Below are 15,343 nucleotides of genomic sequence, written 5' to 3' on the forward strand. Positions count from 1 at the left end.
CCAGAAATAAAACAAAATCGAAAATAAAGTAAAATTCAATTTTCATAGGCATACAGATTTCACAAACAAATGGCATTAAATTGCGATTGTAACAGAAATGAAATCATTTGATTATTATGACAATATATTGTAAATTTCGCAAATTCCCAGCAATATTTATTCGCCATTGACAGTTGGTATCAGAAAGTGGATAAATTTTAAAAGAGCAGCCTTTTTGTTTGCATTTGGCATACATTTTATTATTGCCGCTGCGAATGTTTTTAATTGCCCTTTCATTAATTTTTCCACAATGCCGGTCATCATATGCAAATAAATTGCGTATACGCCTCGTGGCTGAAACATAAAGCACAGCCGTGACCAGAACAATAATTGATGCCGAAGTTTCCACAGCAGCTGTAGATTTTTGATGTTTGCCGCGGCAAGTTCTCTTAAAATCTAGTCACTGCTTGAATTAAAATTGTAAAAATGTAATAGCATTTATTAAAAAACTCCTGAGCCTAAAGCCCGCAGATTCTGTAAGATTCCATGCCTCAGCTTAAAGCACCACAAAACAGCCGTCTCTGAGGTAATAATTTCTGGTTAAGCTCGGCGTAATCGGCACTTTTACCTAAATGGACCATAAGGCGTTAAAATGTTGTTATCGCCCCGCACAAAACGCCCACGCACACCCACAGCCTGGCAGCTACTCTTGGCCAATCGACTTACCTTTGGCAACGCAATAAAAAGCCAAAATACATTTCGATTATGCGGCAAGAAAGAGCATTTCTCTTTTCTTTGCCTTTCTAACTTTTCTTTGAATGTTTGCCTTTTTTCCCATTTTATTTCTGTAAATTTTCCTACGGCTCTCGACGACAATTCAAGGAGGAAACTCCAACCCTTATGCTGGCTTAGGTTAATCGAAGTTGCCGGCAGTACGGAGGCAATAAAAGAACGAATTTTCGTAAGAAAATAGCATAAAATATAATTTTCTTGAAAGCCAAAATATGCTTATGGGACAAGGGGATGTGGTTATCATTTTTATGGCCCAAATATTCGAATTGTTGTGCGAAAGTAATAAGCCAAAATTGATGTCATTTTACCCCAGAGCATATGCCCGAGCCTCCCAAAGCCTTTTCAGTCATAATTTTCATTTTAAAAACTTGCTACGACTTGCAAGGAAATTTCCAGTCTACAGGAGATATGTGTCGATTGTTATGTTGGTAAGTTTACCTTTTTTTAGAGTCCTACCGATTGAAAAACCGACCTTCTTTTAGCTGCTGCACAACGGGACTAAAGTGTATCATCTCATTTGCGTTTTCGTTTGTCGGTGTCCTGATCATAATTGGTTTAGTTATATACTTTTGCTTCTTCTATAACAAATCGGGGGAGACAACAAAAGCTGATGAAACCACCGAAATGGGCAACACTGTTAAAGCTATGAAGGACCTTTTGGAAACCACAAGCGAACCATCCAGAATGAGAGCCTTTCTTCATAAGCTAATCGACACTATTTAAAAAGATTAAATTTTGACTTCGACTTTTGTGTCAAAAACACTCGGTTTGGCCAGGAAAAAAATTTATCCGTTTACATATGTGCTCTTTATTGTAAGTCTATTTGTTTTTTAGTACTTTAGCTTTAAAATACTCATTTCTTTTCAGATTTCAACAAGAAAAAGCTAGCTTGTCTATTTAGATGACTCTTGGAGTGGCTACATTCCTTCACATAATGGTCAAAATTTTTAATTTAAAATTCTACCATCATACATCTGAACATAAGTACATTAAAACCTCAACATATTGTTACTTATTTCATAAAAGAATTTATCCATAGTATTGTCCGTCACCACGCAACATTTTAAAAATCCTTGAAACATTTTGAAACCTTTTCTGAATACATATGTGCATTGCTCAATGGTAAGCCCTGTTTCTAAAATAATTTTTTTAAATAATTTCATTCCATTTTCTTCAGGAATTTGACGGAAAAGACATTTCTTTGCACTGTAATAATTATATGTTTTATTGTTATGATGGTGGTGGTCGTAATATTTGCAAGTTTCAAATTTTCTCAACGATCATTCCCTTGGTCGTAAAATATTCCATTTTGAAGGATGAAATGATGGATTAAAAAATGGTAGTGACAAAAATATTTAAAATTGTATATAAAAAATATAAAAGTATATTTCAAAATAGCTTTGGCAGCTACATATATTAATTGAAATACTATTCCATGAATTAAATTTAAGCCAATGCAGCTTGGTCAAGAGCACTTGGCACTTTGTTAGCTTTCGTCTCACTTAGTTGGGTATCCTGTAAGGAAAATCTGTGGAAAAACCGCCAGACCATCAACGGTTGTTGTGTGAAAAACTGATGCCAGTAGTTAACGGCACTTTGTATGCAAAGTGCAAGACAAAATGAAAACAAACAAAGAAAAAGGGAGTAAGAAATGCGGAAGGAAGCCCGAAGAAGACGTCCGCCCCATGGCCGCAAAACTGTTTTTTGGCTACCATTTGATTATATAAAAATTTCAACATTCCTTTTTTCCTATATTTTTTTTTCTGTAGAGTACTCACTTGTCTGCCACCCACCACTTTATTTGCTGGTTGTAAGCGTTTAGTGGCAAACAACTGACAGCTGCCGAAATGTCGGCAAACGTTTAGTTCCTCCACCAGATGGTGCACAAAAAAAGTATCTACGTATCCGTATCCCTGGGTATCTGTATCTGCGATGTGATTAAGATGGTTAGTCATTCTATTTAAGAGCTTGGCCCTAAGCTCTGCAGCCATTCAAGCAGGATAAAGGCGAATGGCTCTCAAGGGCTCTTAAATCAGTGGTTTATACCAAATTAATGTCATTTTTATTTCCGTAATTTTTGTAAACTACTTTTAAATATTAAAGTAAATATTTATTACAGATTTTATTAACATTCTTTAAAAAGAGACCCTTTACTATCCACATTTATTTTTGAAATATTTTATTGCTTTTGAAATGAATTAAATTTGAATATTTTATAACCCTTTTTCTACATTTTAATGGCAGGTAAAAAACGTGTTTGATGGAAACAGTATCGTGTCATTAATTTCTGTTGCTTTTTACTCGCAATACCCGAAAATGCTTCAATGAGTTTCATTTCATTGGATTTTCGGTTTCCTTTATTTTTTCATTATGTGAAGAGGTCTGTCTGCGTTCTCCAATTTCTCTATTGCTTTTTACAGCATTTGAGCATTTGGTATTTGGTAGCTACCTAGACTAGAGGAATAGGTGGCAGGAATCGGGGGTGGCGAGGACTTGGCCATTACTTCGATTTGTTTCTTATTTAAATTTTGTATACACTTCGATGGAAAACTGAAGGAGGATGAATGGTAGCGACGGCAGCAAAAAAGTAGAAGGACGTTAAGTGCCTTTGTCGGTTGCAAAAGCGAATTAATGCCTCAGCTAGAGAAAAAGCAAAAAAAAAAACGCCATTAGAGGAAAATCGCTGTGGTTTCCTACTCTAATGCGTTTAATTTATATCCTCTGCCAACTACAACAAATAAAAGTGAAAAAAATGCTAGGGCTTGAGGGGGATAAAATAAAAATATATATTTATTTTACAGCTGCTGCACTTAGATGTGCGATGGCAATAAAAAGCAGCCCCAGCAAGTGGCATTCAACACCTTTTTTTTTGCGTTTTCTATTGCCGACACCCCATCCCACCCATCCACCCACCGCCTGAAAAGCTTAATAAACAAACGCCGAAAATGGTCTCGAAGTGGCTGGGGGTGTGGTGATGCGTTTTCTGCCGGTGGTACACGTGATGGTGCCTTGGTGGATGGAGCAGATCGGGTGCGTTATAAACATTTAAGTCCACAATTTGCACAACGTGTAAGGGCCGCAGCCACAGCCCCACCAGCCCAACCAACGCCACTCGATGTCCTCCGCTGCGCTCCGCCAGCACTTCAAGTGGAACTATCCGAGCAGCAGCCAAATGCTGGCCAAATGCAATTTTCACGTGCAACCGCAACGATATTTATGCCACACCAGTAACAAAAGCTCAGCCGGAACCAATTTCTACACCGAAAACAAAACAAATAAATGTATACAATCCGTACAAATTTGTATGAGGCACAATTTTAACTTCTTATTTAGTTAAAAAAAAATATGAAAATAATCTAAGTATTTTATTGAAAATATTTTTCAGTGCCCAGATAGATGGCCCAGCTGCTGCCCCCCTTTAACGCCCACACACCTACCCTAACTGACACTGGTTGACACCCCTCACCGTTTCTATCCTTTCACCCAAAACTAACAGCTGCACCTTTTGCGTCCTCCCAATGTATGCGAGTGTGATGGGTGTGTGTAAGTAAGAGTGCATTTGTGTGGGTTTTGTGTGGGTTAGGGTCATGCGTGCGCCCTGCTGCGATGTGGCAACATAAGCATTTCACCAAAAACAGGGAAACCAAGGGGATGAGCAGAGTCCTTTTCCATTTAAGAATAAAGCCTGAATATATATTTGAAAATTTTGACAGGGACCTTAAACAGAAAAAAAAAATTCATCTATTTAATAATAAAATTCTTGTCTCATTAAGAAAAATCTCAAATGACATGCATTACTTATTTGATGAGACGTCCTTTATGCTCATTTCCATGGTAGGTTTTATATGCAGACACCTAGTCCAATCTAGTTTACCACCTAGCAAGATGTCCAATCTAGTTTATGGGTCTTTGCATCGTAGTGGGGATGGTTTATTTGGGGAACCCGAAATGGTCGATGGCCGGCATTGCGAATAGCTTCCGTTTACCACGGACAGCGACGACATACCGACGACAGGATGCCTGCCGGCAATCTCAAGTAGTCATAAACACGACTCGAGCACCTGCACCTCTGCAACTGCAACTGCAGCTGCAACTGTAAGGGCCTCGCTTCCCTTGCAGAAATGATGGTGGGATCGGGTTTCCGGTTCCGTTGCAATATGTCGCCGCCATTATGCAAATGGCGGCTCTCAAGTGGACAGACGGCTCATTGCAATCTGCATTTAAATGACCCCGGTGAGGTGCGAGCTCGTTCCGAGATTTCTCGGCATCATTTGCAAAAATATTAAAGAAAATGCTAGCGTTCCGAAATGGAATATATATTGCGTAGCAAAAAATTATGCATTTCCGTGCCTTTTTCTGCCTCTTTCATTAAAAAATAGACCTTTTTAGGTAATTGGAATTTATTTCTTTGAAATATATGTATATGTATATGTATATATATGTATGTATATGTATATAGCGTATAGCAAAGGTCATCTCATTTCTAAAAAAAACAAGAAAGGAAAGCTAACTTCGGGCGGAGCCGAAGTTTATATACCCTTGCAGTTAAAACCGGATATATATCGCAAACATCGGATATAGTTGGCCGATCCTTATGATTAAATCATAATAAAACTAATTAACTAAAATAAAAAATCTAAAAAAAGTCCCAAACTTCTATCTTCAAAAATACGAAAGTTGGTATTTCTACCAAAAACCATTTCCGATCGTTTAGTTATATGGCAGCTATAAGATATAGTCGGCCGATCGTTGTAAAATTTGGTAGGTCGGATGATCTGACCAAAAATATAATCAGTACTAAGTTCCAGCTTTCTATCTTCAAAAACACGAAAGTTGGGTCATTTCCGATCGTTCAGTTATATGGCAGCTATAGGATATAGTCGGCCGATCCTTACGAAATTTGGCATGTCGTATTATTTTGCCAAAAATAGCGCTCATGTAAAATTGGAACTCTCTAACTCTAAAAACACCAAATTTAGACCATTTCCGATCAATCAGTTATATGGCAGCTATAGGATATAGTCGGCCGATTCCGGTCGTTCCGACTTATATACTGCGTGCAAAGGAAAAAAGGGTGTGTGCAAAGTTTCAAGTCGATAGCTTTAAAACTGAGAGACTAGTTTGCGTAGAAACAGACAGACGGACAGACGGACATGCTCATATCAACTCAGGAAGTGATCCTGATCAAGAATATATATACTTTATAGGGTCGGAGATGTCTCCTTCACTGCGTTGCACACTTTTGACCAAAATTATAATACCCTCTGCAAGGGTATAAAAACCTATTCTTATTTAGCGAAGACCATATATTTGCCAAAAATCATCCGATTCTTAAGCGGAATACCTCAAATGATTTGTAGTCGGATTCTCCACCAATCTGCATCGAAACCTACCAACAAAATATTTATTAGATTTATTGCCAAATTTTCTGGAGGGTACCCTTCAAAATTTTGGAAAATCCATGGAAGGGTCATATGAGCTCAAGTGAAGACCATATCTTTGGCAAAAATCATCCGATTCTTAAGCGGAATACCTCAAATGATTTGTATTCGGATTCTCCACCAATCTGCATCAAAATCTACCAAGAAAATATTTTTTAGATTTTTTGTCAAATTTTCTGGAGGATACCTTTTAAAATTTTGGAAAACCCATAATAAAAGGACAATGGACTCCCGGCAAAGACAACCTTTTTGACAATTTTAGAATTTTTCTACTCAACTGGCCTCCTATATTTTCCACCTGACTTCATTTGTTTTAATCTAAATCTGGTGAACCGTTTTTCCCAAATCTGTGACCCAAACTAATTTTACACGCGAGGCAGGGGAGTGGGGGAACGAGATTCATAGTGTCAGGTGTGGAGCAGGTCCCCTGTCGCTTCCATAACTCCACACACCCTTCGCTGGGGAGACAGCTAATAAAGTTACATGCAACCAACATTCACAAGCGCACACACTCAGATAGATACTGAAAGATTGTGTGTGTTATGCGTTTGTGTATACTCCCTGGGCCCCAAGAGAGTTGTTAACGTTTTTTCATAGCCGTGTTTACTCTTTTTCATCTTGGCGCCGAGATCCTAATGACACCCCCGCCTCATGGCCACGCCCCTTGCCGGCAAGCGATAAGCGACAATAAACATAAAAAATGAATGCTCAGCCCCTAGTGGAGCAGGCAGGCTTCAGCTTATTTTTTCGCCTCCCACTTTTTCGCAATTGCAACGCGCTTGGTGAAAATTTTAACAACCGTACGAGATTTTTCCAACGCCGAGCTTTATTGTTGCTGCCGTTGGATTTTCACGGATTTTTAACGCATAAACATATCTTTCATATTCATTTTACCGAATGGACTGGAGGGAAAAAACCCAGCAGGGTGTGAGTTGGCTTTATCACCCTTTTGGGCACGCAAATTAGTTCGCAACGAGAATTTATTAATTGAATCATAATTTACATGCCTCAGAGCAGAGGGAAAAAACCATATATTTTTGTAAATAAAATATATCGTGGGCTTTTTAAATATTGCCGCACAATAGAACAGTAAATGGCGTAGAGTTTGTATTTTTTCTTAAACAATGAAATATGTGAAAAATATTTTTCATTGAAAAACGTATTTATCTAGGCCTATTTATTTTAGTTAGTTTAATAAATAATAAAAGGTGTAATGAATATTTTTCTGACCAAAGTAGGAGCTCCTTTTAGTTTCAACTTTAAAGGTCAATGTCAGCTGTAGTGACTTTTTACTTCTAACTCGATTGGCATACGGAACGTGTATACAAGGGTAAATTTCTCCGGAAAAACTTAAAGAATATACATACAGCTAAATCACTTTCTATCACTCATCAGTTGAAAGTATCCGGCAGCATAATGCCAAACCCATGTATTTGTAAGGGCTTTTGGATTTGCGAGAAATTCTTGAAAGTCTTGGAGCAAATGTGGCTGACCTTTGATGATTTATACACAAAACACATGACTTTACTTATAATAATTGTAGTATCTATGATGTCAAATGCGATTATGATATACTGGGTGTACAAGAAAAATAAGAATATTGAGGTAAGAATGAAATGGCAACCAACTTTTCAGATTTAAATAAATTCAGAAATAATAATTTGATGGAATCACGACTCTTACAGGAGCTAAGGTTAAAGATGACCCATAAATTATTAGAGACGCGCCTACAAATAGAAAAATTTGTGGATAAAAAAATCGAACAGAGGAGTCGTAGGCGCCTTCTCGGCAACCCTGATCCGGACAGCGATAATGAATATGGCGATGAGCTGGAACAAGCTGTTTATAAATTAGTGGTTAGCATTTAAATTTTGAAATTTCTAACAAACCTACAAATAATCAAAAACCAACAGGAAACTTTAGATTTTTGTAACACCGCCTGGAGGACGGACTTAAAATTCCAATGAAAAAGTAGAAGAGAAACAACGCACTCCAAGGGCTATAATTGAAGTATCTAAGATTCCAGTTTCCATAAATCCAACTACTCGAACGCCGAAGCCAAGACTTTTTCCAAAGAAATAAGATGTCTTATTTTTGTATTAATTCTGGTCAGCTTGTAAGAATTTTTCACACTTTTCAAAATTCTTCGATATTTTCGCCTCGCCCTCATACTAATTTTTACTGCTTCTCCTTATGTGATAAATGACACATTTTAAATTCCTGTAAATCTAAATTAAAATATGGCACCCAAGAATATTTTTTTTTATTCCACAAATGACGTTTGGAGCATAAAAAGTAATACTAATCAACGAAAATTAATTGAAAATTCTCATTTCCAGCTAATTTAGAAAACCCGAGACGTAAGCACGCTTTGAAATGTCAAAGACCCATGTGAAATATGCCAGATTATTAACAAATTCGTCTGCCATTGGGTTCTATCCAGTTCGCCTGTCAATTTGTCGCATCAGCAAGTGGGGGGGCAAGAAAAGGACCCTCCGCAACAAACACGCACAAGGATATAAGGATAGAAGAAACCGAACCAGATACGACTGTCAATACAATTTCGAAGGCAATTGGAAGCGGAAAAGTCAGCCAAGGAAATGCAGATGACTGTCTGAGTTGTGAACCCGGAGGATGGGTGGCCTGGGTCGGTTGGATGTCAGCTTAAAATGCGATCAGCCCGACAGCTAAGCTCCACTTGCCAGGCAATTTTCTCCAGGGCGCTGACAGAGTTACAAATATGGCAATTGCTGAAATTATTACTCCCGAGAACTTTTGATGTTTTCTCAACTCGAGCCGGGGTGTTGAAAATGGGCAGGAGGGCAGAAATGTTTGTTAACTGCCAAATCAATCTATGCCAAACGATGTAAAGGCAAAAACGCATCGTTTGCCTATTAAAAACCAATTTAATTTACTGGGGAATCCTAGGGTTACCAGGGAGGGAATGAAAATTGGAACGGGGCGCCGAGAAGTGTGCAACACATTTTCAGCAACCACAAAATTTGATCAGAGATAAATTCGTATTATTAAAATCGAATTTGCACAGCAAGGCAGTACGCCCCAGCATGCAACAGCCAACGTGCAACATGCAATGGGCGGGATGTGTTGCATTTAGAAGCCATTGGTACATTTTATCAAATTCTAATTATGCAAAATAAAGGGGAAAAAAGCAATTAAACCGAATGTCCCCAAATACTACCATGCAACAAACTATAAAATGCGCAAATTATCAGATATGTGTGTGGGGGGAGGTGTGGCACCCAGCACCCATTGTCTGATGGAAAAAAAGAAACTCCATTTCGGATTGTTCCGACTTTCTTGATAGGGCTTCCAATTAACTTTACTGTCCAGCGTTACTAAACGCTGCTCGCCCCAAAAACAAATTTGCCATGAAATTGCATTTTTTCTACTTCAATAAATTGTCGAATCTGCAAAACAACAATAACTAAATCTTTTGGGCGGATTGTGGGTGGAAACATACATAAATGTAATACCCTGTTAACGCTTCATAAAATTGCAGTTTAAACTATCGAATCGCCGGTGCTCAAGTTGACCCAACTACGACAAAAAAAATGTATAAAAATCCACAAAATCGAAAGCAATAACAGGAAGTGTCCTCAACTACGATATAGTATAATGTATAAATGGTAAATAAATAAATTTTATTGCATGGCGAATGGCTCTATTGTTTTGTTTCACATTTTTATCACATCCATTTGGCAATTGATAGTAAAAAATATAGTTAAACAAATGCCAATAATAAATAGTACGACGTGGTGATTTAAACAAAAAAAGTTGTTAATCCCTCATATTATGAACTTTGTTTTGAGGTCTTGAGGACATACTACATACTCTTTATAATACAATTTAAAATATTAATAAAAATTATTTAAAATAATATAAGTACAATAAGTTATTATAAAGTATATAAAAATAAATATAAATAATGCATAAATATATTGACAAGCAGACAGAAATCATAAAGACACGACCCATTAAGTTAAATGCTCGCTAACGTCCTGTCTCTGTTTTGCACGTTTGTGCCATCTCTTTCTCATGTTGTTTTTGAAGGTTTGGCACGTTGTCATGAAATATGAATGCCTTATATTTACACGATAGGCATTAATTTTGCAATTTCACTGCCGTTTCTTTGGTGTACAAATAGACACACATGTTATATGTAATATGGCTTTTTTTTCGAGGAAGTTAAATGGTGTAAAATTGAAAAATGATTCGCCATAAAAATGGGAGAAATGAAATTGAGTCATATGTTACCAAAGGATATAAATTCTCATATTTTTGGAGTCTTTAAGAATAAATAACTTTTGAAATATGCACTTATTGTTACATTTCTAAATAAATATAGGAAATAATATTTACCATCTATGGATAAACAAAAAAAATAATTGATTAAACTGATTTACGCCGATGGCCCTACACTGATTTCCATTGAACTCTCATAAATCAAATGAAAAACCTAAAACTGCACCAGTTCCTGTGCAGAGACAAGACCTAAAAATCAGCACATCGGAAAATTTCAATTATTTCCGAATGCTAATTACTCGCACAACTGGAGCCATTATGAGTATTATTTCTCCTTTCTGACATTAACACACAAAACAATAGAAAAAATTATGAAATCAATTAGGCGAACCATCGGACAAAATCGAAAATAATCCAACCACGAATCCACGAATCGGACGATGGGGCTGATAATAGTGATGGATATTTTAGATGACACTACTGACCGACGCGACGAAAACCCAAATCGGGTTGACCCCATTGCCGGGCCTGGAATTCTCGATGATGCTGCTTTGTTTCCGTTTCCGCTGTGCCCGCCTTGACATCTGCGATTCGGTTTCGCCACCAGAACCGCCTTCCACCACCATGTAACCATCCGCTCTCCAAAACAATTCCATTTTGTGCGGTTTTTATGATAATTTATATATCAATACACACGCGAAAAACGAAATTACATTTTGGTTTATTAATTTATGCACGAGGCTCACGAGACCGAATAAAGTGATTTATTTTGTACCAAACTATGCAATTTTAAATTGGAATTATTTACACAACATATTACACTAAACTGTGGTAAATCAAAGCGTAATATTTTTGAAACATTTTCGGGAAAATATGCTGCCATTGCATGTCAGTCGATCGCAAACTTGAAACTGATTTGAAGCCCAATGAATTTAACGTCCAAGCCACAAGCCTATGTACATGTAGTTTCCTATGTGGAAGATTACGAGTACTACATATATGCCAATTATGTTGCCCCAATATTTTGTCTTGGATACACTTGAATAATTCCCGACTGCAAAAAAGACGAGGCCTATAACCTGGCGGGGTACCTAAAAGAAAGCAATCAATCGGAACGCCTCAAATGGTTATGATAACTTCAAATACATAGCGATCAGTACGAAATAATAAAATTGTGCCAGCTGTTGTATATTTCTATTTATAATAATTTTAAACTATTATTCAAAACTTTGAGTTTGTTGGATAAAAAGTTACTTAAACAAAATACTGTTGTCGTTCCTGATATTCCTCCCAATGTTATTAAATACCCCAAAGATTTTAGAGTTAAAATGATTGAAATTATCAAATGATTTAATAGGATAATATTTAATTTTTTAAAATTAAATATACTAGCGGTAATACCAGCGATTAAAGCCATCTAGCGTTAAAAAGCTGTAGCCGTTTTTCACAAAGCGCTCTCTAAGCGGAAGGCAAGGGCATCCGAAGCGCCATCTCCTGGTATCAACTCACAGCTACTTTGACAGATTTGGCGCGAAGTTTCAAAATAGTATAACAAAATCTTATGAAAACTAAAATAAATTGCAGCTATGTATTGTAAAAAAGCTAATTGTCATTCAATACTTTATTAAATTTAGTTTTATGTTAGCCTTGATGCTGTGGATGCTTTTTATTAAATTTTATCTTCTTTAAAGAAAAGTTTGAAACTATATAAAATTAAAATCTTTTACATAAATATCTTAGCTCTAAACTAAAAATACAGACAAAAGATTATGGTTTTAACTTTCGATACCGCTGATCGATTTATATTTAAATCTTGCCGCCGCCGCCGCTCTTTTTATCGAAACTGTAAAGCTAGGTGTCTGCGGTAACGGTACCTGGTAACACTTCATTGTCGGAAGAATATATTGTATAAAGCCCGGCTTAGAGATAACAAACGGGGAGTATAGTGTTTTTTAGTCGCCTACTGTGCGTCATCTGGTCATCTGATCACCGTCAACATGGGAGAAATTCAGCTTCGATTATCTTTGGCAATCTTCACCGTAATCCTCCTAATTGGGGGCACCAAGTCGGAGGAGAAGTACCAATACCTGATCAAGGAGTTCGTGGTGCCGTTGGATCACTTCAGTTTCCTGAGCAATGCCACCTTCAGCATCCGGTATCTGTACAACGACTCGTTTGTGAGGGACAAGAGCAACGCCCGCACTCCGATTTTATTCTACACCGGAAACGAGGGGGACATTGAACTCTTCGCTCAGAATACCGGATTCCTGTGGGAGGAGGCGGAGCGGAAGCATGCCTTGGTGATCTTCGCCGAGCACCGGTACTATGGAAAGTCCCTACCCTTCGGGAAATCCACTTTTAACACCAGCATGCCGGAGCACTTGGCCTACTTCACGGTGGAGCAGACCCTGGAGGATTACGCCATGTTGATCACCTTCCTGCGCAACGGAACCGAGAGGCCGGTGGTGACCTTTGGCGGGTCTTACGGCGGCATGTTGGCCGCCTGGTTCCGCATGAAGTATCCGCATCTGGCGATCGGAGCTTTGGCTGCCTCGGCTCCAATTCTACAGTTCCCCGGGATCACTGACTGCGATATTTTCAACCGGATTGTGACATCTGTTTTTGAGAATGCCTACAATTCCAACTGTACGGTGAACATTGCCAAGTCGTGGCGAGTCTTCGAGACCCTGGGAGGAACTGAAGCGGGAAAGAAGCAAATCTCCGATGCCTTCAACTTGTGCTCTCCTATAAAGAACGACGCGGATCTGAAGAAGTTCCTGGATTATGTGGAGGAAATCTACTCCAATCTGGCCATGGTCAACTACCCCTACAACAGCAGTTTCCTGGCTCCATTGCCGGCCTTTCCCGTGAGGCAGGTGTGTTTCTATTTGAAGGATCTGCACACCACCGATGCTGATTTGCTGCACACCATGGCCAGTGCCTTGGCGGTGTACACCAATTTCACGGGAACCACCAAGTGTCTGGACTTATCCGCCGCCTCGAATGCCGATGAGTCTGGCTGGAACATCCAAACCTGCAACCAGATGGTTATGCCTTTCTGCTCCAACGGCACAGAGACGATGTTCCGTCCGTCCACCTGGAACTTTAACGAATTCTCCGAGAAATGCTACAAGGATTACCGCCTCACGCCCAAGCCCTACGACATTATTCTGCGCTATGGCGGTAAGAATATCGATGCCGCCACCAACATCATTTTCAGCAACGGCCTGCTAGATCCCTGGAGCGGCGGTGGCGTTTTGCAGGCGCCAAATGACAAAATCCATATAATTATCCTGCCGGAAGGTGCTCATCATCTTGATCTGCGACGCAGCGATCCTGCCGATCCGCCTTCAGTTCGTGATGCCCGCAACAAGGAGTCGGCAATAATAGCTCGATGGATTGAGGAATTCTGAGTTGGGAAGGAGCTAGGAGCCATCTTAAAATTGAACAAATATTTTAATTTTTTATTTTCATTGAATACCCATTAAATTTAAATGGTTAAACCATAATTGTAGAGAGCTAGGAACTTGCAAGTGTATTTCTGAAATAAACTTAATTATCAAATAAAATTTTATTACATTTTAATTCAAAGATTGTTTTTTAAAAGTTATAATCTTCAAGAACATAATTTTTCTATAATATTTGTAGTCTACCTGTAGGCTTTGGTTATTTTGAAAATAATTTAATATATAAAATTCATTGCATATCCTCAGGAGCAGGTGCTCCAGGTGGATCACCCAGCACTTTATTTTTAATAATTAATTTTCTGTTTAAAAAAGTAAACAAACGAGATGGCATTTTTCTTGTTTGTAAACCTTTAAAAGTGGTCTGCTCCTCGATTAAGACACCCAACTGCCGGGAACCTGCTTTTCAGAAGAAACCGCAACCACAAGGTATAATTTTTGCACTTTCACTTGCTTTTGCCCTAAATAATAATACCTGGCAGATTATAAGCACTTAAATTAATACATATAAGAAAATTGGATATTTATAATAAATAGGTCGCGGAATTCGAGCCTTATAATAAAAAGTGTAAATATTTTAAATGAAAAGAGAAAATATTATTTAATAAGGAAGTATTTAAGATGTCAGGTGACTTGTAAAACTCTAAATGGATAAAAAAAAACAAACATATTTATTTAAATAATTTACAAAATTATTTTTAAAGCCTGATGCTAAAGGTTTTCTTAATGCTTCGATTGCACAATTTTCGCAGCTGAATTTATTTGACAAACTCCACGAAAGGAAACCTGTTTTTTGGCGAAGAGAGGAACGGGGACCACCCACTCTATGGCGGGTCCCGAACCCTGTTTACTCCCTCTGATCCCAGCCGGCCCCCAAGACCTCTACACACCCCCTGATCCCAGTTACTCCGCCTGGTGGCGCAATACTTACTCAATGGGAACGAAGCCAGAGGATGAGGAACTGCGGTAACCCGACAATATTGTTTTTGTCGTGCCTGGTAGGCGGAGATGGGGCAATTGTGGGCGGTGGGCGAGACCGAGGGGCGGGCGAGGACATAATAAACACACAACGATAATTAAGCCGCGGTTAGCCCGGCCAATAGGCCTCTTTCAACAGTTCTGGCCAATTGGCGTAGACGAGGGTGGATAGTAAAATATGTCTTAAAGTAAAAGTGGACTTTTGTTTTGAGGATTGGGGACTGGATACCTTCATTAAGTAAAATTAGCACTCGCTGAATAGGAAAATTGTGGGGTAATTTTTACTTCTTTAAGTTGAAAAGTGAAAAAGACTGCATTTAGAGGTTTTTGTGTTCGAAATTTTTCTAACAAATTTTAGTTTTAAGGCCTATTCTAGAATCGACCCTCGCCAAGTGCAACCTCGCAATCAAGGTAGGAAGATGCGCG

The 15,343-nt window shown here is 38.4% G+C and overlaps 1 protein-coding gene, 1 long non-coding RNA gene and 1 other non-coding gene across 6 annotated transcripts; all 3 read left to right on the top strand.

Moving 5' to 3' along the window:
* The first annotated feature begins 1,042 nt into the window (after positions 1 to 1,042).
* LOC108125563 (uncharacterized) lies at positions 1,043 to 2,245 on the top strand. Of its 3 annotated transcripts, XR_011442141.1 has the most exons (6): positions 1,043 to 1,199; positions 1,254 to 1,584; positions 1,639 to 1,755; positions 1,811 to 1,893; positions 1,949 to 2,110; positions 2,170 to 2,245. It is a non-coding gene; the product is annotated as an uncharacterized protein (transcript). The 3 variants fall into 3 exon arrangements; XR_011442142.1 differs by having other exon boundaries at positions 1,798 to 1,893; positions 1,949 to 2,245; XR_011442140.1 differs by having other exon boundaries at positions 1,949 to 2,245.
* Positions 2,246 to 7,392: 5,147 nt separating this feature from the next.
* LOC108125572 (uncharacterized) lies at positions 7,393 to 8,670 on the top strand. 2 transcript variants are annotated; one of them, XR_011442147.1, is made up of 5 exons: positions 7,393 to 7,542; positions 7,608 to 7,817; positions 7,898 to 8,068; positions 8,126 to 8,572; positions 8,656 to 8,670. It is a non-coding gene; the product is annotated as an uncharacterized lncRNA (long non-coding RNA). The 2 variants fall into 2 exon arrangements; XR_011442148.1 differs by lacking the exon at positions 8,656 to 8,670 and having other exon boundaries at positions 7,511 to 7,817; positions 8,126 to 8,466.
* A 3,675-nt stretch (positions 8,671 to 12,345) lies between these two features.
* LOC108125556 (lysosomal Pro-X carboxypeptidase) lies at positions 12,346 to 14,044 on the top strand. The gene has a single exon (XM_017241777.3). It carries the CDS (start codon positions 12,473 to 12,475, stop codon positions 13,886 to 13,888), a length of 1,416 nt encoding a protein of 471 aa, XP_017097266.2. The 5' UTR covers positions 12,346 to 12,472; the 3' UTR covers positions 13,889 to 14,044.
* The last annotated feature ends 1,299 nt before the right edge of the window (positions 14,045 to 15,343 follow it).

This window comes from Drosophila bipectinata, chromosome 2L (assembly GCF_030179905.1).
Source record: "Drosophila bipectinata strain 14024-0381.07 chromosome 2L, DbipHiC1v2, whole genome shotgun sequence".
NCBI lineage: Eukaryota > Metazoa > Arthropoda > Insecta > Diptera > Drosophilidae > Drosophila > Drosophila bipectinata.